Consider the following 23,493-nt stretch of genomic DNA (forward strand, 5'->3'; position numbering starts at 1 on the left):
TGCAAATTGTGCCGGTCTTTGGTTGTGTATCTTGTGTTCATCGAGCTCATACAAAACGTGTAATAAATACTTGTTGGTTGTTTTTATAAATAAAAAGTGCAATTGTTAATAATATTTAATAAAATTTTATAAATATCCCGTGAATTGTAATAACCAAGTGCCATAATTTGTGTCATATACCGTTAGAATATTTTTATACGTATGCCTAGTGCATGCTCAATCTTGTCCATTTAAAATTTGTTGTCATTAAAGGAAGTTTAAATATTTGTTTACTAAATAAAAGAAGACAGTTTTAAAGAACTGCCAAGGCGAATAAATCAATGCAAAATATAGTGGATGGTAAAATAAATAAATAGTGAAAGGTTTTAAATGTTTTTTTGTAAAAAGTCTGTACACTTTTAAACAGGTAAAGTTTTCGTCGTTGCTTTGCGAATTTCATCACAATCCACAACGGCAGGACGTAGGGTCCAAATTGTAAAACAAACTCTGCTGCTACATTCACAGCAAAATATAGAATTGGAAGAGTGTGTAGAGGAATTGAAAGAAGAGCCTGGCATAGAACAGGCCTTTAAAAGGGCACGACGCAAGATAGCAAGATGATTCAAAAGGGTGACGATCTCATAAATGGTGTTAATCATAATTATCAATATCCCATAGTAAATAATAACAATTCACAAATGGGAAATAGCGCTGAATTTAGCGGCAATAGTGGAAATGTAATTGAAGCTATGAGGTTAGTATTTATTCAGTTATTTTAAAATATGTTTCCAATTTCCAATGTGTCTGTACCTTAATTTTGTATTTCATCATGGCTTTGTAGTTTTGAAGATTATGCACCTCTAGAGAGCACATTACCACCAGTAGAAACGGTTCTACCTCAATATATACCTACACCACCACCATCTCTGCCTTCTCCTTCTGTTAACATTTCGACCGTCAATACAACTGTTCCACAGTTTCAGTTTCAACTTCAACATCAAACACCAGCACTGCCATCCCTACAACTACAACATAATCAAAACATAAACAACCACCAAAACCACCAATACTATTGTAGCGAACAGCTGCAGCATCAGCAGGTTGGTCTTCATTCATCTTCTTCACCATCACCCTTTTTTCAATTCAACCATAACAACAAAAACATAGAATCCACTTTAAACTCTCAGCTGTTGGTGGATGGTAATTAGTAAGTATTTTGTTTTCACACTCTCATTTTTATTTGTTTTGCTTTAGTTATTTATTTAGTATGTTTTGTTTATGGATTTTTATTAAAGATTTTGTTTTGCTATGATATTTCATATAAACTGTTGCTTATTTTGTTTTGTTGTTTACAATTTCTTTGTGTTTTTATTTAGTTTTCTTCAATGAGTTGTATTTGAGGGGAGTAAATTAAAAAAGTAAAATAATTGAATAATAAGTGAAAAAAAGTTTTACAAAACCACAAAGATAAACAATTACATTATGTCTGTTGCAGTACTTGTCAGTTTTGCAGGTTTTAGTCAGAAAAAATGAGAAAAACAACAAATTTGTTGTAAAAACTTGCAACGTAGACGAGTACGGGAAGAGACATATTATTTAACAATTTGATTAATATGTGACATTTTAACATTTTTTTAATTATTAACCTAATAGCCATTTAATAGCATATTATTAAAAAATAATTACATCTGTTATTTAAGTTTTAATTAAATAATAATATTTCAATTAAATTTTTAAATTAAACCATAGAGAAAAATTCCCTAAAATTTCTTTAAAAATCCCTTTTTTAATACTATTCAAATACAACCCATCAGCATCGTTTTGTTGGTGCGTCCGTCTGATTGTTGCATTTTCTTCAAAAATTTTATTTACTTGACAAATTTTTAGTTATTTAGCTCAATATAATTGTGTTTTTTTAAACTTTTGTGTTTATTGTTTTTAAACTAAATATATTTTTAATTTTAATTTGTGAATCTTTAAATATATACTTTTAATTTACTTTAAACTTTGGAAAAATGCGTAAAAAGAATAATCGTAAAATAAAAATTGAGGCACAGCAGCAACAACAAGTCATTGTTAAGGAAGAGTTTATTTGCCAGGATTATAATATAGAACCCATCAATTATCGGTAATTAATATATTAATAAGAAATAATTTAATCATATATTATAGAGTTTTACCATTTCCCTGCGCATTTCTTTACAACTCATACTATAAAAACGTCGTATTTTAAACAACCTTGTAGAATGAAATAATCTAAGCATACACACATAATCGGTTTTAATTGTCAAAATCCAACTTCGTAGCTAAAGAAAATAATTTTTATTTGCTCATTAATTTCAACAATAAAAGTTTGCTAGGCTTTTTTGTTAACAACTTAATAAAATGCCTCGTGGAACCTATTTAAGTGGAGAAGAAAAAGCTCAAATCAATTCCTTTCGTAAATGTGGCTTTACTATACGTCAAATCGGTGAGGAACTGGGTCGTGATAAGAAAACGATATTTATGTATCTTAAAAATCCTCAAGCCTATCGGAAATTTTATTTTGGAGGCAGGAAACCTCTCATTTCTGCAAGTGTTTGCAGTGAAATAAAAAGAATTGCATCCGAAGAGCAAAAGTCCCCTGGGGAAATACGTTCAATTTTAAACTTACCAGTCTCTACTAGACGTGTGCATCAAATTATAAGGTATGCAAATTTAACTATGCAATCAACTTGTTCCAAGAGCAGGTAAACAAACAAAAAATATGGATTGGAGAAAATTAACTGAAATTTTCTATTCGAGATTGAACGTGACAATGACAAAAAAACATGTGGATACATATTATAAACAAATGATGTGGTGATCATTTAACTAGCGAATTTTTTATACAAAAGTAAATATTTAAATGCGATGAGCTTTGTCTTCAGTTTTGTTCAAGAATACATAATAATACATAATAACTGTACGGTCACAATTTTATTTTCAGTGTTAAATTTTTGGAAATCGAAAAATTATTTTCTTGCTCTCTGTTATAAGTTAGTCATTATTCACTCCTATTCTGCATTTAAATTCGAATCGAAATTTTCCAGTTTGGCATCTTTGGTATTTTGCATTTCGAAGTTACGATCGTAATATGGAATGCACTCAATCGTAAAGTATTTAAATAAAATGGAATTGCTTCTTCTTTTTCGATCGTAGATTAACTGAATGAGGAAACATTTTGACTTTTGCTCAATTTTCGTTCGGTCCTTGGAAAAATATTAGCCGAATACCTAACATTTTAGATAACTTTTTGCAGATTTTCCGTTACTAAACCCATACGTAACAAAAAATGTGAATACTTACCTAGTAGTAACAAATTTATATATATTTTTTGTTATAATTATTTAAATTTCTAATTTATTATTCTTTTTTTATTATTTTAGTACTAATCATACACCTAGAGAAGTGAACAAAACAACAATTGATACCTCAACAAATTCTACAAATGAAGAAAGTCTATACAAAACAACAACAACTGATACCTCACCAAATACATCAATTAATCATTCGATTCTGAGTCAGGAAACCGTATTAAATGTATCCGAATCTTCCACAGTTGATGCTGAGGAAACAGATAATTTGTAAGTTCTATTAAAAACATCCAATATGTATTTTAAAATTATAATTAAGTAATCAGAATTTTAACGGAATATCCAATTTTTCGCTATAAGTACGTTATCTTACTAAAATTCATTGTTTATTTCAAATCTCATTTTTCACTATAAATACGATTTTTTATACCCACCTTAAAAAAAGGGGGGGTTATATTGATTTTGTCTTTCCGTTTGTAACACATCGAAATATTGATCAGACATATGTATGTATAGGTATGTATATTTGGGTCGATATTAAATTCTAAAACGATCTAGCCATGCCCATACGTCTAGAACTAGAACTGATGAAAGCACTTTAGGGTACGAATGGAAAGAGGCAGTGGGTTAAAATTTTAAACAAATATTCCCTATAGGTAAGGTTTGTTTGGTATTGAAAATGTGCCCGTTTTCGCATAGCCCCCATACAAGTGACCCCCCAGAAAACAGTTTTAACAGTCATAACTGTTTTAAAATTCAAGTATAATGAGGAAACTCGACATAGACAAGTTTTATACAAACCAAATTCTATCTGCAAAATTTTAAGAGTATCGGTCCATAATTTACCCTACCCCCCATATAAGGTCCTTTTCAGAAAAACGTCCATTTATGTCTTAAAAATACGAGTACAGCGATGAAATTCGACACAGATATGTTTTATACAATTCGAAATATTTCTACCAAATTTTATGAGGATCTTTCCATTATTTTGCCTTTACCTTTCATATAACTCCCCTTTAGAAAATGCTTTTAACGTGCATCATACTGGCGAATAAAATTCACATTTTATAACCTTCGAAAGTCTTTTTAATCATTGCCTAAAAACATCAAAATAAAAAATCTAATAAATTGAATAAATATAACAGTTTTATTAAAATATACATATGTATATACATACATACATACTATAGTGAAAAGTATAAAGATTTGCTGCCTTATGCAAAAGCGATTATTAAGTTAACAATGGTTATTAAAACCTGTTTTTATATTAAAAAAATTGTGTAGTAAACCATTGTTAACTTTAATAATCGTTTTTGCAGTTGGCACTGTTTTACACTGTTACTTGATGAAAAATTTATATTTTTATACCCTACACCACTTTAGTGGGGAGGGTATATTGGATTTGTGCTGATGTTTGTAACATATAAAAATATTCGTCCTAGACCCACCTTAAAGTATACCAATCGGCTTAGAATCGTTTTCTGAATCGATTAAGCTATGTCCGTCCGTCCGTCCGTCTGGCTGGCTGGCTGGCTGGCTGGCTGTCCATGTAAACCTTGTGCGCAAGCTACAGGTCGCAATTTTCGAGATAATTGGATGAAATTTGGCACGCACGTTTTATTTGACCCAAGGACGAAGCCTATTGAAAATGGTTAAAATCGGTCCATTATTTCACCTAGCCCCCATAGAACAGAACCCCCCGAAAAGGGCTTCTGAGCTCATAATTATGTTAAATATACAGATATATCGATAAAATACGGCACAACTAAGTTTTATAGAAGTCTTGATAACCCTGCCAAAATTCATAAAGATCGGGCCCCATTTGACCCTAGCTCCCATACAAAGTCCCCTTCAGAAAATTACTTGAATGTCCCAAATTAACTTATAAACACAAATATCGCGATGAAATTCAGCACAATTAAATATTATGTAAATATAAATATATTCACAAAATTTTATCGGGCTTGGTCCATATTTGCCCCTAGCCCCCATATAAAGCCTCTTTCAGAAAATTGGTTTTTCATCCATAAATTGCTTAAATGTATCGGATCAAGGGAATATTGAAGATAAATGCGATATTTTGAAAAATAAATCACATTTAATATTCATAACTGGTGTAGGGTATCATATGGTCGGCCACGCCCGACTATACTTTCTTACTTGTTATGATATACATATGTATATGTAGGTTGTTATAAGATGCCTTTATAATGATTCTAATTTCTTTTGTATTATCTCTCTTTTTAGAAATTATGAACACTATGCTTATTTAGACAAATTAAATGTGAGTATTAAACTTTATTTATATTTTCAAATCTTTACTAACAATTTTTTCTCATTTTATTTGCAGTCCGATAATTTAATGAAGTTCAGTCAGGTGAGTTTTTTAACACACTTTATTTTTTTAGAAAAAATTAATTTATAAACGTTTCATAAGATACGCAAAGAATTTGTATTGTTTGTAATGTACAACAATTAAATCTTTAAAAGGAACTTATAATTATTATATAACAAGTTATTGCCTTAGGTTTGTACAACTTGTGCAGTGATTTTATTTGACCATTAGTCCTCTTAAATTTTTTTATGAAATAAAAATACAGATTTCTTATATATTTTAACATACATTTATTTAATTACATTTTATTGTTCCTCCAACATATGATGATCTTTTATATACAAATTTTGTTCATGACGTTTAAAAACACAATAAAATGCCACTAAGCCAATCAAATTAAAAATACATACAAAAACTATACAAATAATACTAATCATTAAACATTTATTATAACGAGAACGTTGTTTCCAAGGTATAGGACCACGATTGGTTTTCCCTGTAGTTGTAGTACCAAAAGATTCTAATTCAACTTCATCCATAGTTGAAGAAAAAATTTTTATTTTTTTTCTTTATAAATTCTATAAAATTTTGTTACGTTTTTGTTAATTTTGATTTTTTTTAGAAATATGAAAATTTTGTTGTTTATTTCAAAGAAAATCTTAAAGTCAAATCACTTTGTATTAAAATTAGTAAAAAACTTGTTACAGCCGATAAAACCTGGAATGGAGAAAGAAAAAAATTAATTATTATTTCTTTATGTTTTTTTATTAAGAATTACTTACATCATGTAATAAACCCAAGTCAATGTTTAATAATCTCATAGGTTGTATTTTAAAATCTATGACTAATATTTCAAATGAGAATTGTTCAACTGATTGTCTAAAACGTACATCAGCATGATCTAATCGAATGCGTTTCAATATTAAGCCAGTCTCTTTAACCTGAGGAAGAAAAAGTGAAAAAAAATATTAATTATTAAGTTGGAAATGTTTTATAGAGATTTTTTAATAATTTGAAAACAGGGTTTTCCAAAAAAGAAATATATTCATAGAAATTCTCTTAAAAAAACTATTTTTCTCGATTTTTTACCATAAAAATGCTTTTGACTAAAACATCAACTTTTTCAAGTTTGTTATTTTATAGCGATAAAGCCATAATCGCCATAATCGGTTATATTTTTACTCTAATGAAAAAATTAAAATTTTAATATTTGCATTTTCAAACTGTTCATGATTTTAGCAATTTTACAAACAAAAAATGTGAAATACAATTTTACTCTTCATCCTCTCTTACCGCCTCAATACTCTGATCAGCCACCAGACTATGCAAAGCTATTTCCAAAAAGGATATTATCAAAAAAACACCATTCGTAATGGCATTAAAAACATCATAACTTTCTTCATTGATTAAAGTATCCGCCAAAGCGTAATACTGGCGAAAGAAACCAGCCGTTATACCAAAGAGATTACACAACAAAGAAGCCATTAAAGGTGTTGAACACATATTCATATACCTCAAGGTCTGAGCACAAATTAGCGAATATTTTTCCGCCAATTCATCCAATTTATCGGCTAAATTGCAAAACTTTTGCATGCGATAGAAAGGTTTATGCAATAGAATCTGATCCATATTTTGTAAAAAATTTGCCTCTTTCTCCAACTCTTTCAAATGACGATTTAAGGCCAAGGTTAATTGTCTACATACCACAAAAATACCAAATAAACAATTCGGTATAATATTGGCTATAACCAAAGGATATAAGGTATAAATTGTCCACAAAAGACTTCTTTCTTCATAATCATTACGCAGTTGTCTTAAAATCAAAGTAATTTCTATGATAATTGGAAAAATAATAGTTTTCAAGGTCACTAGTAGTACTGAAGAATGTATAACTTCAACATCCACATCAAAATATTCCAAGGTATCAAATAATTTCGCTGTGTTAAAGAAATGAGCAGCAGCTTTGGTGTTCCACAATTGTGATAGAAAATTGGTAGCGGCACCAAATATATTCATATAATAATACAAAGTTACAGCATTCTTTAAATCCAATTCCTCCGATACAACTTCGTTATACAAACGGCGTATATAGATCAAGGTGAAGAGTATTATTATTGTTATGCACCATGCCACCAAAAAGTAGTTGATGTAAAATTTCTTAGTACGCCAGGAAAACATGTTTGCATTTAAACCAATCAGCGAAAGCATAATAATTAAAAATGCTATTATATATTTAACCAATTGTATTTTGTCCATATTTATGTTTTGTTTGTTTATTGTTGTATGAATGAACGTATTTAGAGGATATTTGTTTGAGAATGGTTTTGTTAAACTAAATTGTTGTAAATACTTTTTGTTTAAGGCTTATTTTGATGATATGCGCAGGTATTTGTTTTTATATTATTGTTAATTATTATTTAATTGTTACAAAAGTTATCTTTTTGAGATAATCAACTACTATTGATGAACTTTGTTTTATATATTTTTTTAATATCTTTGGGTCATAGTAATTTTGGGGTTGTTTTGACGGTTTTGTGTATTTAAAAGGCTTTAGTTTTTTGTTTATAGTGTTTAAAGCATGTTATATTTCTTTTGGAATGAAGATCCAGCGACGCTTAAATCTTCATACTATATCAATTGAGATTTTTTCCGGAGAAAGTCATCTCGCAACAGTGGAAAAAACTTCAAACAACCAAATTTTGTTGATAGTTTATTAGAGGTATTTTGTTATAAATAATAAAAAAAATCCACTTTTATATAAATTTCTTCGTATTGTTTTGTTTACCTTTAATGTTCCAATTTAAGTTTGCTTCCTTTTTTTTAATAATTTTAAAATTTTATATCATTTAAGGATTTATTGCAAGTTTAATACTTTATTATTTCGTTAAATCAAAATAAATACTCAATCGACTTACACAAAACAATTGTTTATGAATACATTCATTCTTTATCTTATTGCTATTTCTTTTCGGATAAGATAATTTTATATTTCTAAATATTAATGTATAAGGAAACAATATAATACTAGTCTTTGAAATGTTATTAACATTAAAAATGTTATCTACTATTTTTTTTGTTAAACAAGTTATCAGTTATCGATGTCTATATTATATACAAATTTACCATCACAAACTTACAAGCCTTTCACACAATAGGCCTGTTCATTTAAATTAAATACTTTACAATCCAGAAAAGTAAATGAATACTTATTTTCTGAAACTATATTGAAAATCCTTAAAAATTTAAACATTATTTTCAAAATTTTTGACTTCGTAATTGGAAAATGTAAGAAATTGGCATTAAATAAAACTAATTTTAGTTTATTTACTTAATGAATACTTATGATTTAGAAATTATTTTAACACCTTCAAAAATGTTTCGAACATAAGTCATCTGGACATTATGTCGAAACCACTTATGTTTCGACAAAACTAATTAACCAATTAAAATAAAATTTTGGATTTCAATAGCCTATAATCTCCTAATTTTACTCCAATAAATAGATTTTTGATTCAGCTTAAACGAAAAAAGTTGATTTTGCACGAGACTTTTGTGGCTGCCAAATTCCGTTTATATAAGATAGTCTAAAGTTGACACTTTCTTTAAAAATCCTCTCAATATTTGTTTATTGGACATAAGAATTCTTAATGGTATCATGCAATATGATAATTTAACGCTTTCTTTTTGGTATCAAACGTATAGATAGTATCACCTTGATTTTTATCATATCCGTGCAAAATAAGTTTCGTCCGAATAAGCTTTGAAGCCATTTTTTCAAAACCAAATTAACAATTAAAAATCTATTTATTGGAATAAAATTAAGAGGCTTTAAGATATTCAAATCTAAAATTTTATTTTGATTGTTGATATTAACGATTAAAAATTGATTCGATTTTGGAGGGTTCTACCTTTAGTAAAGTGTTATAAAAATATTTCGAATATTCGAACATAGTATTGCACTGACATCAGGTTTATTCATGAATACAAAATTTTGAATTTTGGTAATCAAAAGATCTTTTAACTATCATTTTATAATAAATCAAAATCAATCCAAAAACTTATGGACTTCGAATTTAATTCGTTATAAGCCTGTGTACAATAAGCCTGTTCATACACATACATATATCGGGGAATTCATGTCAAGTGACCCAACTTTTGATACCGATATCTTCCCATCGGAATGAAATATGCACCAATGTTAGTCCCATTGGATAGTAGTTTAAGCACAATCGGTCAAAAACTCTCTGAGTTACAGTGGGTTAAAGTTTGACATTTTTGCAAAACATGTGTTTCGTCTCATCCAGCCAAATTTGTTGTAAATAGTTTATGTAGCTATTTCATTAAACTTTCGGAAAAGAAATATTTAAAAAAAATAAAAAAAAAAATTGTAAAAAAAAATATATTTTTTTTAAAATGGGGCCCTTTGTAAATCTTTACCTTTAAGAGCTTTTTAACAAAATAAATGTAACTCAAGTCAAATTTGCACTATATTGTATTTTTTCCTATTTGTTATTCTAAAATTCTAAAATCTAAAAAATCACTTTTTTCATTTGATTTTGCAAAGAAGTATAAAATGTTTTTCATTATGCACAGTGGGCCATAATCACATTTTTGGAAATTATTCTGGTATTTCGAGACGGCTGGTACGATCGGGACAAATTAAGCGTAGTTAAGGAGTATTTAAGTTAAAATTTTGAAAATAGACTCCATAACTGCTCCAGAGACTTCTCAATGGGGGCTCAAAGTAGGGTCCCTTTGACATGGCATACATGTATATGGAACATTAATTTGTTGGAGTTTTATTAATATTATTAGATGGGAAATTATTAACCCATAATAATGTCAAACAAAATTAGTGTTTTCGCAGATAAAAGGTATGATATAACAATATTAAAAATATCGTGTTAAGCCCTATATAATTGAAAATTAACATTGCCACGATATGGCAAGCTTTTTGAAGCTAATACAAACAAACTTGCTAATTTATTTGCACTTATAAAATTCTCCCCACTCTTTCATTCCGGGGCTTCACAGCGTATTGTTTGTGAAATGACATTAGTCATATGATGTACAGTAGATGAGTATGTTTTTGCTTTCTTTTTATTAAATCTTCTCAAGTATTCCTGTAAACGAACATGCACAATCATGATTGTTTATGAATGACGTCACAGATTGACACGTAATTCTCTTATTCTTTTTATTTGTTTTGTGGTTTAAAATATATGGTGAAATATTAAGAATTTATACTGTGTAGAACAAGTTGTACAAACAAACAGCTTTATTGCAACCTCAATAGCAGGAGCAGATACTTCGTAGAGCAGATACTTCATAGAGCATGAAGTTGATAACATTTAATAAATATAAAGTGTGTATTCTTTTTGTTAAGAATAGTAATAAAATAAACTAATTAAAGTTTTCTTTTGAAGAAAATGAATAAACTATAAAATATATTTATTTTAGCAATCTGTACTGCAGCAATTGATACAAGAACAAATTGATGTTAAACCGGTAAGTATATGAAATTCTATTCTAAACTATTCCCGCTTGTAATATGTTTTAAATTCTTTTTGTTTACATTCAACAGAATCTTAATTTAATACCAACTTGTGAAGAACATGATCATGGCGGTTATAATTTTGGCATACAAATCAATAGTTCGGAAAAATATTGTCAACGACCGGGAGTTGTTTACTCCAAAGAAACTGAAAGACTTTATATAAAAACAAATGAAAATGTTTATATTGATTGTTTCTATACACAGAAAATGCCCATAAAACCGCTTAAAGTTAGAGTTTTTGCGGTATTCGAAAAAGATGTTAGTGCTCCTGTGCTCAGATGTCAAAATCATATAAGCACAGATAATGGTAAGTTTTATAAACTTAAAATAATTTATATTTAAGTTGGTGGAAGAATTTTTTGTTTTTCTTTGCAGATAAAAATGAAATAGTGCGTAAAAGTTTAGTACGTTGTAAAAATCCCGATGCCGTTTACTATGGCTCCGATACGGGCAAAAGTATTAATGATCGTTATTCGGTGGTGGTGCCACTTAATAGTACGGTCAAGGGCAATGAAACTAATCAATTGAAACAACAATTGATTGTTAGTTTTACTTGTTTTAATTCCTGCATGAATCGTAAACAAACGGCGGTGATATTTCTATTGGAAGGTCCGAAGTAAGTTTATATTTGTTAGTAAACATTTTGTTGTCTATGAGCCTTTTTAAGAAGCTTATGTAGGTATACCACTCAATCGATGCATATTAATGGAATGGTCCTCAGTTCACTTTTAGCGATTAAAAATCGTGACCTCAGTATAATTTGTGAAAAAAATATCTTATTTTTTCGCAATGGCCCTCAAATATTACATAATTTTGAGCTGGCTACGGAAAAATTAATTTTAAAATTTTTTGAGAATATTTTTTGTCCACAAAATTTCTAAAAGGGGGTTTGAGGGGCATTTTCGCTTTTTATCGAAATAGGTTTCAAAATTGTCTTAATTTTCAGATTATACAGAAAATTATAGAATTTTTTTTGACATTTGATTTGGTCCACTATAGTGGTTTTGTTTTTGTTTCCACAAAATTTCTTTAGGGGGTTGGGAGGCATTTTCTCTATTAATCGAAATAAGTTTCAAAATTGTCTTAATTTTCAGATTATACAGAAAAATATTGAAATTTGTTTGACATTTGATTTGGTCCACTATGGTAGTTTTGTTTCTGATTCTATATGCGGCAGTTTTCAAAAAAAAAAAAAAGAATTTGTTTATTATTCTCTTATTTAGTACATTAATACTAGGGTGATCGATTATTCGACATTTTCCAAAAACCGGTTTTCGAATAGTTCGAATAGTTGACATTTCAAAAAAAACCGGTTGATATATTTCAAATTCAGAAAAAACCGGTTAACCGGTTTTTCATAATAAATAAAAAAATATATGTTAATTTGAAGAAATTAATGTTTATGTTTAAATTTGATTAATAAAACATGGCCCGAAATGATTTTTAACAGTTTAACAGATTATAACTTTAGATCTAGTCGTCTGATTTACATTATTTCTTTAATATAAAAAAAAAAAATAGGAAAAAAAGTGGACACTTCTGTTAAACATAAGGTACTATGTAATCCTAGCTTATTCTAAAGCCCTTTTAGGAAATTTTCATAGGCATTCCAACACTTCCATAATATTTCAGCGGTAAATTAATTATTGTAATTGGAATATAATCTTAAGATTAATAAAATTTTATTAAACAGTTATCAATTTTACAAATAACATTTTTTAATTAATTAGGAAAATCAAAAAAGTTTAACCAAAGGTGCTTTAGAAAAATATATCCTAGTTCCTGGACTCGAATATTTTTAAAATTTAAACGGGCTGTATTATTTACTTCAAACTTTCATTTAAATAATCTTTGATTACAAAGCAAATAAAAGTATTCGAAATCGGTTTTTAAAAAGTGAAAAAACCGGGTTATTCGATATTCGAAAAATCAACATTTAGAAAAAACCGACACTGGTAAAGCAGGAAAAACCGGTTTTAAAACCGGTTGAAAAATCGACTCTATCACCCTAATTAATACTCATCGTTTAAGAGGTATTCCTATAAAAAAGTAGTACACAAGACAACCTACTATACATATTTCTAATATTATGAAATTACTTTATTAACAACCCTTTTACCCTATCTCTCGCTCTCTATAAAAGTGGTGAAATTTTAGCACAACGTACATTATCAGTTAAAATATCAACTTGCCCTAAACGTGACAGACGTTTGTATGAAGGATCAGATGTTCATTTGGGCAAACGTAAACAACTTGAAGGTATGTGTAGTAAAAGTAAATTTGTTAAAGTAATCTTATTAAGTTTAAATTAACATTTTAATTCTTAAAATTCGATTTAAACAGTGAAACTCGCAATTTTCACTTGTTTTCGAAAATCTATTAAAATTCGTGAATCATAAAATTTTTTAAGTTTTAAATTTTGGAAATCTCATTATTAAGAGATTAACATTTGTTTCCTAAAACTTTGATAAATGCTTATTTCAATAGCCCTAAACATTTTCGATCATAATATCGTATTTTCGAAAATTTTTAAGTTTATAAGAGGTATAATGTGAGAAATTGCAATAAATTCGAATTTTCGAAAAATTTTAAGAGCTTGCACAATTTTTTTTGAACCACCGAACATAGTGGTTGTCCAGTTATAAATATAATTTTTATTCTTTCAGATTCAAATTTTGGTGCCACCGATGCTAAAATGGCAAAATTCGATAACTCACTCATTAAAGATGAATACAGTCGCAGTAGTTTCGAAGAAGCAAGTGATGATGGCATTGCCAGTACATTCACAGGCAGCATACAACATGAAAAAGAAACGGGTGATTTTGTTTTAACATTAAGATATAAAAGTCGTGATCAATTATTGCGGGCAATCAGTGCCATGTATGGTGATACCATAACTATGGAATTACGCAATGGTTGTCTTAATGGCAAAAGAACGCGTGATAGTCAATATCTGAGAAAACTATATAGTAAGTTTTAGTTTTAGAAAGTTTTAACTTTCCTTTAATTACTTTTTTTCATTTTCTCATTACAGATACTGCTTATAACATAAAAACTCGTAGCAAAGCTGCCTCGATTTCAACGGAATGATTTTTATTTTTTTGGTTTTTATTCTTTATGCATTCTAATTTCATCTTAATAATTTTATGCTGTACTTTAGTATTTCTATTATCTCGAGATAATAGTGTAAAATATTATAGTAACTCTTTTAGTTATGTATATGACTTCAAAATTTTACATAAGATGTAAATTTACAAAAAAAAAATCTTGCTGAAATATTTATAATATTTCAGTTTAAGTTTTAACTAACTAAAAACTATAAACTTGATTTTGTTTCAACATAAAGGCTTTAAATATTTTATGTTTTCTTCAGTTAATTTGTTTTTTTTTGTTTAATTAAAATTGTTTTGTATACAATGTGTCCTTTTAAAAATGAATTTATTGTTTGTGCCTTTTTCCAAGTTATTTATGTAATGTTTCATTAAACTTATATTCTTTTTAATGTCACCATTATGGTATTTTTTTTAATAAATTCCAAATATTGTAATTCTTAATTTGTACCATGTACCAAAATTATTATTAAAAACAGTACAATTAATATAAATGGAAAAAATATATGTATAAATCTTTTTCTTTATTGGAAAATAAAAGTAGTTTTTTATAATGAAATCATCAAGAGTTTTGGTAAAAAGTGGTTGCGTGGTTTTTAGGAATGCATTCTATGGAAGTGACTTTTTGAAATCATTCGACGGGTTTCGACGTTCTTTATCTTTGACAACTATGTTTTTTTTTTTTGGTATCCAACTTTAAAGTAGGAAAAAAAAAACATACAAAGTTTTTGTTTATATTTCTTAAATAAAATTTCAGTAAACATTTGCTCAACTTGTGGCTTCTCTGCCATCAAAACTTAATTCTGAAGACAAGAATTTTTATAATTGAATTGAAACCACAGTGCTGAAAATCTGTAAATTTTTAAAATTTTTCGAAGTATAAGTTATATTTGAAAAAAATATTAACCCCAAATTTTCTTATAGTCAGGTTATATTTTATTCAAACGATAGATTGAAAGTTTTCATACAGAAATTATTTTAACCGCATAATATTTATTAGTTAAACCGAGTTTTTTAAAGTTTTTTTGAAAGCCAATTTCTTACATTTTCCAATTTCGAACTTAAAATTTTTAAATAATTTTTTTTAGATGTACGAAAATACAAATTTCGATTCATAATGAAAAGACATCGAATTTCAAAGCCGTTATTATATGTTTTGCGTTCTTTTTGCTTTTATTTATATTTTTATACTAATTTTGAATAAAAACATTAAAGATTTTATTTCCTACTTATTCCTATTACTCAAACTGTACCATTTTATGTGACAAACTATTCGAAATACTTCAACAACTTTTAAGCATTGCATTTGTAAGAATTTAACAACATGTGTTAAAAACTTATTCTAAGGAATAATGTAAATATATAATTCAAATCATGAGTTCAATTATAGCTTATGCAGTTGACGTTAAGGACATTGAACCGAAAAAAAATGTCATCTATTTGTTATTTGTTTGTATAAAAAGAAATCTAGTAGACTGTTTACATTTGAAGAAACCACGAAAATATCATATTTTTTGTTGCTGTTGATGGAGTATTTAAAAAAAAATCTATACGCATGCGTGCTAATATTACTTTGACTGCCAGATGATGGTGACGATGACGACAATTTCAACACACAATGTTGTATTAATGATCATGATGATGATGATGATGGTGCGATTTGCACGCGTTACAAACACATGCACCAAATATTGCACAAAATTTAACAGATGTGATTATTTTTACAAGTATTAAAATTGTTTTAAAAATTTGAGCAGGTAAGAGAGTGATTTCGTTTAACTAAGCCAATTAAGTGCATTTATACAAAATTTAATTTTAACAGAAAATACTGTTTTTCTAACCCAATATTTGTTGTTACACATGGCAAGCAATCTTATTAGTTTTGTTTGCTTTTTAGCTAGTTTTTTGAAGAGACACATTTCCAATTAAAACTAATGAAGAAACGCAATGACAATAACCTACCCAAACATAAAATATGTTAAGAATATGTATTTATTTATTATTTTTTTATTAAGAATTTCTTATGTCTGCAATGTTAATGAACTCCTTCTTTCTTTTACTTCACTTGGTAATTTTAAGTGTTGGACTAAAACTTTTTATAAAGAAAAAACAAAACAAAAATTCTGCAAAAATTATATTTTTTCATTTGTTTCTTTTTCAAACCACCTGTTTAAACTTTAGATTTCCAAAAACACCAAATTATACTTTTGTACGTTGTTAAATAGTTGGCAACAGACCAATAACTACATACCACCGGAAGACAATGCTAAACTTTTAACGACACTTGTTGCCTTTTTTAGTTATATTTTCCTTTTTTCTGTATGATTATTTATTTTAAATATTCATTGTTGTTAGATTTAAAATAAAATTTTATGTTTAAGTATGCGAGTACAATATTTTTAGTGTTTTTTTTTTTTAATTTCAACTTCTCTTTCAATACGTGCTTTGCATAATTTTTTTTAATTCTTTGTAAAATGAGTTGAACCAAAACATTAAAATATTTTGCCTATAGAAAAATCTACTCAAAACATTTTGAGTTTCTCTAATAATTAGTTGTATATTTAGTTAGTAGTTTAATTTAGTCAAGTTGTTGACTTTTATAACAAAGTTATCAAAAAAATAAAATCTCATGTTAACACGTATTTTAAATAAATATTTATTTGTGACTTTGTTTGCTTAAAAAATTTATAAATTCAAACAAAATTATGTATTTACATAAAACAACCTTTTAGCGAAAAAAAGTTAATTCAACAAATAGTTTCACACTACAAATAAGCAGTTTAAGGGAATGAAATTGGGTGAAAATTAAATTAGGTATTTGTACTTTTACAATGGCAATAAATAATACAAATAAACTTTGGTTCGAATATTTACTAATATAAAGGAAATTCGTCTTTGTGTATAGAATGATATTGTATGAACTTTCAGTTCCAGAAATATAATCTATAAATTAAGTATGATTTGGGAATATTAAAGAATATATAAATAAAATTTCTCAGCAATATGATTTAGGGTTATATACATTTTAGATCTGCCGAATTTTGAAGCTAATTAACATTAGCTAAAAAGCGATATTTGCGGGTGCGGTTGCATGGCGGTTAGGATTTCAACAGCCTTATTTGCCTTCGGTCCAACAAAACATCATACACCGAATTTTGCTGAATTTCTTTTAAAAATGCAAATCTTTTAAGGGTTTAATTTTTTCAGTGTTGGTTTAACTTTCCATCGAATTGTCCATATGGGCAATTCCATACGATTGTATGTGACATTCGCACGCCTTCAGAGTGGTATAGATTTTGTAAAATTAGGAGTACTTGAAAAACAATTTTGCCATTCTGTTTCATTTAAAGAATACTATATTTGCAAAAGGAATCATCCCATTCGGAACCTTGTTTTCCAAAATATGGATTAAAACATGGCGATATCATACGTGACAAAAAACGTGTTTTTAAAGTACATGTAAATATTTACGAAAATCTGCGAATTCTGTAGGTGTATCTTTTTTGTTTTAATTTCTTACACTATGGGACATATTTTTCATTAGTAATCCATAATTTTTAAATAAAAAAAGAAATTAATATAATTTTATAATGAACATATTTAAATATCGTACGTGACACATCGTATGTGACAGATTTTTCTCCGGATTTTTTTTAGGTTATAAAATATATATTTTGGAAATATATGCATACACACACTTCAACAAATCAAAAAGAGTAGGAAAGTGCAGTCGGACATGGCCGACCTATATACATGTTTAAGCAATTTATAGATAAAAATAAATAACTGGAGTTATATGGCGACTAGGGTCAAATATGAACCGATCCTCATAAAATTCTAGGGTGTGATTTTAATTCATATAAAACTTATTTGTGCCAAATTTTATCATAATACTAGTGATTAGAGGTGAGTTACGGACGTTTAAGTGTTTTTCTGAAATTAAACTTTGAATGGAACTAGGGTCAAATGAGGTCCAATCGTTATGAAAATCGGCATAAAGGTTATAAACATTTTAGATCTGCCGATTTTTGAAGGGATAGTATTATAATTAACAGAATTATGAGCTAAAAAGTGATATTTTCGGTTCCGTTTGTATGGCGGCGAGGTGTAAAAATAGACCGATTTTAAAAATTTTCAACAGTTTTCGTCTTTGGTGCCACAAAAGAACATATACCCAATTTTGTTGAATTATCTTCAAAAATGCAGAAGTTATAAGGGTTTTATTTTTTCAGTCGTGGTTTACCTTTTCATGGAATTGCCCATATGTGATTTTTAACATTAAAATTTTTTCTAAAACTATATTTAACTATTTTTATTAGATTTTTCTAAACTTTTCTAGGGTATTTCTTTGTTTATTTATGTTGACAAATTTGTCATACACATGTACATATTTATAAACATTGTATTGTTAAAAAGCATATGAGCTTTTCCATGGAAATGTAAACCAAGACTGAAAAATATAAATTTACCCGTTAGGTATAGGAAAGTTGTCATAGGAGAGATAAATTAGCGTAACAATGTGTAATACAGAGATCTTATCTTTGACTATGATGAAATCAACAAATCCTTGTCATATATAAATATTAATATCAACATCGGGGTAATTTTCGGAGACTTGGATCAATTATGGACCGAACTCTTCAAATAATGGTCCTACACCTTAAAGTATACCAATCGGCTCAGAATCACTTTCTGAGTGGTTTAGTCGATTTGTGCGCACGCTGCAGGTCGCAATTTTCAAGATAATTTGATGAAATTTGGCCCATACTCTTTTTTTGACACAAGAACGAACATTATTGCCAAATCGATCCATTATTTCGCCTAGGCCCCATACAACCGTACCGCCTAAATAGGGCTTTTGAGCTCATAATTATGTTAAATGTTTCAGTATGTCAACAAAAATCGGAAAAATTTAGTTTTATAGAAGTTTAACTCCATGGTGTAGGGGGGTATCATTGGTCAGCCATGCCCGACTATACATTCATACTTGCTTTCCATTGAATTTACACCAATCTGTAGTCTTACAAATGTCACATATGAAATCATGGAAATCCCCATATACTACTGGTACCTATAACATCCGAACTACATTGAATTTGTAACTCATTTTTTGTATTATTCTTTAAGTAGAAAAAAATTTAAAAAAATACACAACAATAATGTTTATTAAATTAGCATTTATATTGTTATACGCGATTCGTTTGTTTTATAAATTATTTTTTGTTGGTTTTTTTTTCATATTTTTATTTTTATTATCGTTAGTAATCTTGAGGTAGTTGTTGAACTTGTGAGATAATAAAATAATTTTTAAATTAAGTTAAAGAATATTGTACTTTACATTTCAATACTATAAAACAAGCATTCAACGTGTATTTGCAGTAGAGATTGAGTGAAAATAGAATTAACAATTTGTGGTCACTACCACACATCATTATCATCATCATTGATGACTAAATTTTGTAATAAAAATATCATTGTTTTTGAGTGCATTTAAAATTAACTGAAATTTTTTGTTAAAACATTTATAAACATCTGAGTTTAATAAGAGAGGATATCACGTACTAGAATTTAAGATGAATAATTATCAAATAAATGAGCATGTTTTAAATTGTAATTATAATAATATATTTCTCAAGAATTATTAAAATTCTATATCATCATTTTAATCGCCTTTGGAATATTAAATTATTATTGCATTCCAGTTTACTTAGACTGGGACTGGTTGCTAATATAGAATAATTTTGTTTCGATTTCAATATTCTCTAGAGAATTTTATGGTAACCGGTCAATATGGTTTTAAAATTTAACTGCTTCTTATTCTTATTTTTGAGTGTGGATAAGACCAATTGACAGATATTTTATTTAGTTTTCATAATTTATGGAAGCTATAGCAGCGTTTGACAAACGTTTTAATAAACAAAGTTCCTGAAGTACAGTGGATTTTAAGATTTTTTTCTTATTTGCCTTTATCCAAATTCTACAACATTTCTGCAACTTGAGATTTAGGTATTTTTAGCTTAGCAAGTATGTACATAAAATTTACTGACGGAAGAGCATCTGTAAGTTACGGCAAACGATGTTCGAAATGGTGATCCGAGCTCCGAGAAAATGTTAATATATAAGAAGTGTATATTCGGCTTTGTAATCCCTGTACCAGTACCTCTAGTCTGCCGGTACTATAAACTTGTGATGATCAAATGTATCCTCGGCCTTTCTTTAAATGATTTGGATTATGGTTTTTACCATAGAACCACATAATCTGGTATAACGGGAACCGGTAGACCGGTTTCGGCATCCCACTAAGTAATCACAAAGCTCTTAAGTAAAAATATAGCTATCTGAAGTCCTTTGGACAATTTTTGCTAGGACCAATAGGTGAAAAGTTATACCCATTTGAATAAAACCCTGTATGACCAAAATATCCAACTTTGACCCCCTCTAAGTCCGGCAGTTCTTGACCGATAAAGCTGAAAATTTGTGTCTGAACTACTATCCAATAGTACTAACTTTAGTACAAATTTCGTCGAAATCGATTTTTTTGAGTTGAGTCACATGACATGAAATTCCCATATGTATACTAGGGTTATGACTTTTTGCAATTTTTGCAAATATGTATTAAAAAAATACCATAACAAGACCTTGTAGGGCGTGAACAGATGTTAAGGAATATTATATTATTTTTTCGCGATTGTGAAAGAAGTTCCCGCTTTTGTATTACATTACATTAAAGAGAACGTTGTTCTTTAAACCCTTGTTATGGAATTTCTAACAAATCGCGATAATATAGTTTATATTAAAATTATTAAAATAATTTTAGTAAAAATAACGAACAAAAGCATTTTAGGAATTGCTTTCGGTGCGGGAAGTTTTTCACCGAATTGACTTAAAAAATAGCCTTATATTATTATGACAGTATTGGCTATAAGGCAGTGCTATGGTATTTTGCCGCCCGAAAAATGTTATACCCTAATGTCGGTATACCCTTTTTTCATTAAAAGTTGTTATCTTTGAAAGATATTTGGTTTTTCGCCACTTCTGTGTGTTTCTTATATACATAATTTTAAAAGTAATACTTTTTAAAATTCTTAATATTGATCCAATTCCCAAACTCCGACTATTTAAAAGACTATGAGTTAGCAAGTTTGACTTACTAAGTATTTATACCTATATAATAAAATAAAATTAGTAATTTAAAATAACTTAACAACCAATTAAAATGTTGTAAACTTTTAAATACATCATTAAATAGTTGTTTAGTTAATGGCTTATAATAATATACACATTAATTAAATTTATTTCCTATTTCGGAATTAATTAAAAATTACTAAATAGTCAGAGTAAACATATGTATGTATGTCAAAAATTAAAAAAAAAATAAATAAATACATATCGAGCGAATATATTGATTACTCTATATTTTATATTGGGATGCAAATCGGTTTTAATGGCTACATACTAATCAAAAATACAACATCTATGATATAAGTAAATTACTCAGACTAATGAATTTTGGCGCATTTAATTTAAAAAAAAAAAAATTCTGAAATCCTCTTATAATGACTTACATACTTATATTTAATCAGATACGTACATATGTAAGTACTATGTTTTGAGTTCGTATTCGTAAAACAACTTTTTAAGTTCTTATTTAATTAGTTATTTGTAATAGAGCATGTAATTAATTGGTAGTGAAAAGCGGTTTTTTAGTGTTTTAACTCATAACTTTTCAATGTAAGATTTTGTTGGGATGCTTTAAAATTCAATTATTCATTTTCGAGATATCAGCCATTTTAATAAAAACAAGTAAGAAATTATAGTCGGGCGAGGCCGACCATATAATACCCTACATCATTGACAAAAATATAATGTGATTTAGTTGCCATAATAAAGCATTTAAGTTGAATTGTACCTTGCCTTAGATATACATACTTAAACTGTTTATTGTTGAATAAAATTGTGGACATTTAAGTGAAATTTTGATGGGGGCTTTTCATAGGGGCTAGGGTTATATAAGAGATATGAGTATATTAAACATAATTATGAACTTAAAAGCCCTATTCGGCGGGGTTCAGTTGTATGGGGGCTAGGTGAAATAATGGACCGATGTAAACCATTTTCAACAGGCTTCGTTTACGGTACCATAAAAGATCATGTGCCAAATTTCATTGAATTATCTCCAAAATTGCGACCTGTAGTTTGATTACAAGGTTTAAAAGCCCTATTCGGGGTTTCAGTTGTATTGGGGCTAAGTGAAATAATGGACCGATGTTAACCATTATCAATAGGCTTCGTCTACGATACCATAAAAGATTATGTGCCAAATTTCATTGAATTATCTCCAAAATTGCGACCTGTAGTTTGATTACAAGCCCTATTGGGGGGTTCAGTTGTGTGGGGGCTAGGTGAAATAATGGACCGATCTTAACCATTTTCAATACGCTTCGTCCCTGGGATAATAGAAGATCATGTACCAAATTTCATTGAATTATCTTCAAAATTACGACCTGTAGTTTGATTACAAGGACAGACGGACGGACATAGCTAAATCGACTCAGAAAAAATGATTCTGAGCCGATTGGTATACTTTAAGGTATAGGACCAATATTATTTTGCGTTACAAACATCAGCACAAACCCAATATACCCTCCCCACTAAAGTGGTGTAGGGTATAAAAATGTTATGCGTATTGGAACAAAAATCATAATTTCAAGCTTAATTAAATATTTACCTTAAATTCGAAATATGATGTTTTTTTAGTATTTCTAATTTCTGCACTCGAAACAATTTCAATAAACATGCATTACCACGATTATTTAAACAATTATGGCACTAAAGGGAGAACAGACTGCAAACCACTTCAAATTGAATCACGATCTTTAAGTGATGTTTATTTACTACAGTTCTACTTTTTAAAATATCTTAACTTCAGTTTGTTGTCCGTCCCACAATATCAAATACAAAAATATGTTCTTATAAAGATGTTTGTAAATGATTCTTCTCTACATAACAGAACAATAATAATGCAGGTGTTCGTATTTAAAAAAATACGAGTACTTATAAAAACAAAAACAAACAAATAATAATAATCGAGTGGGGCTAACAACTACAATGACAAGAGAAGAAAAGCACTCAAAATAACAACAAATACTATTTTATAAAAGTGGAGTGTAAGAGAGT

General features: G+C 28.3%; 3 protein-coding genes across 5 annotated transcripts; 1 reads left to right on the forward strand and 2 right to left on the reverse strand.

Annotated features, from left to right (window-relative positions):
* LOC119608818 (rho GTPase-activating protein gacU) lies at window positions 1–14,868 on the forward strand. 3 transcript variants are annotated; one of them, XM_037963355.1, is made up of 12 exons: window positions 1–339; window positions 407–733; window positions 821–1,186; window positions 3,387–3,584; window positions 5,562–5,598; window positions 5,665–5,691; window positions 11,110–11,157; window positions 11,234–11,513; window positions 11,582–11,822; window positions 13,350–13,465; window positions 13,873–14,175; window positions 14,241–14,792. In XM_037963355.1, exons 2-12 carry the CDS (start codon window positions 597–599, stop codon window positions 14,294–14,296), a joined length of 1,809 nt encoding a protein of 602 aa, XP_037819283.1. In that variant the 5' UTR covers window positions 1–339; window positions 407–596; the 3' UTR covers window positions 14,297–14,792. The 3 variants fall into 3 exon arrangements, with proteins under 3 accessions (XP_037819283.1, XP_037819302.1, XP_037819293.1); XM_037963374.1 differs by lacking the exons at window positions 1–339; window positions 407–733; window positions 821–1,186 and adding an exon at window positions 1,804–2,107 and having other exon boundaries at window positions 14,241–14,868; XM_037963365.1 differs by lacking the exons at window positions 1–339; window positions 407–733; window positions 821–1,186 and adding an exon at window positions 2,323–2,666 and having other exon boundaries at window positions 14,241–14,396.
* On the reverse strand, window positions 5,920–23,342 carry LOC119608879 (putative gustatory receptor 97a). Its single transcript, XM_037963446.1, has 3 exons — window positions 23,045–23,342; window positions 6,432–6,590; window positions 5,920–6,366 (listed from the first exon to the last, which is right to left on the reverse strand). Exons 1-3 carry the CDS (start codon window positions 23,111–23,113, stop codon window positions 6,292–6,294), a joined length of 303 nt encoding a protein of 100 aa, XP_037819374.1. The 5' UTR covers window positions 23,114–23,342; the 3' UTR covers window positions 5,920–6,291.
* Window positions 6,644–7,905, reverse strand: LOC119609336 (putative gustatory receptor 94a). Its single transcript, XM_037964076.1, has one exon. It carries the CDS (start codon window positions 7,903–7,905, stop codon window positions 6,922–6,924), a length of 984 nt encoding a protein of 327 aa, XP_037820004.1. The 3' UTR covers window positions 6,644–6,921.
* Window positions 23,343–23,493: the final 151 nt, after the last annotated feature.

Source organism: Lucilia sericata, unplaced genomic scaffold (assembly GCF_015586225.1).
Source record: "Lucilia sericata isolate MDLA Ls3-8-SP2 unplaced genomic scaffold, ASM1558622v1 Contig000022F_arrow, whole genome shotgun sequence".
NCBI classification, from domain to species: Eukaryota; Metazoa; Arthropoda; class Insecta; order Diptera; family Calliphoridae; genus Lucilia; species Lucilia sericata.

Bases quoted from the DNA above. Each gene is read 5' to 3' on its own strand.
- LOC119608879 (XM_037963446.1), bottom strand. From the start codon at position 23,113: ATGTTTATTGAAATTGTTTCGAGTGCAGAAATTAGAAATACTAAAAAA. The intron at 6,591-23,044 runs GTAAATATTTAA...TTTCTTCCTCAG, and splicing joins CATCATATTTCGAATTTAAG to GTTAAAGAGACTGGCTTAAT. The intron at 6,367-6,431 runs GTAAGTAATTCT...TCTCCATTCCAG, and splicing joins ACTTGGGTTTATTACATGAT to GTTTTATCGGCTGTAACAAG.
- LOC119609336 (XM_037964076.1), bottom strand. From the start codon at position 7,905: ATGGACAAAATACAATTGGTTAAATATATAATAGCATTTTTAATTATT.
- LOC119608818 (XM_037963355.1), top strand. From the start codon at position 597: ATGATTCAAAAGGGTGACGATCTCATAAATGGTGTTAATCATAATTAT. The intron at 1,187-3,386 runs GTAAGTATTTTG...TTATTATTTTAG, and splicing joins CTGTTGGTGGATGGTAATTA to TACTAATCATACACCTAGAG. The intron at 13,466-13,872 runs GTATGTGTAGTA...TTATTCTTTCAG, and splicing joins CAAACGTAAACAACTTGAAG to ATTCAAATTTTGGTGCCACC.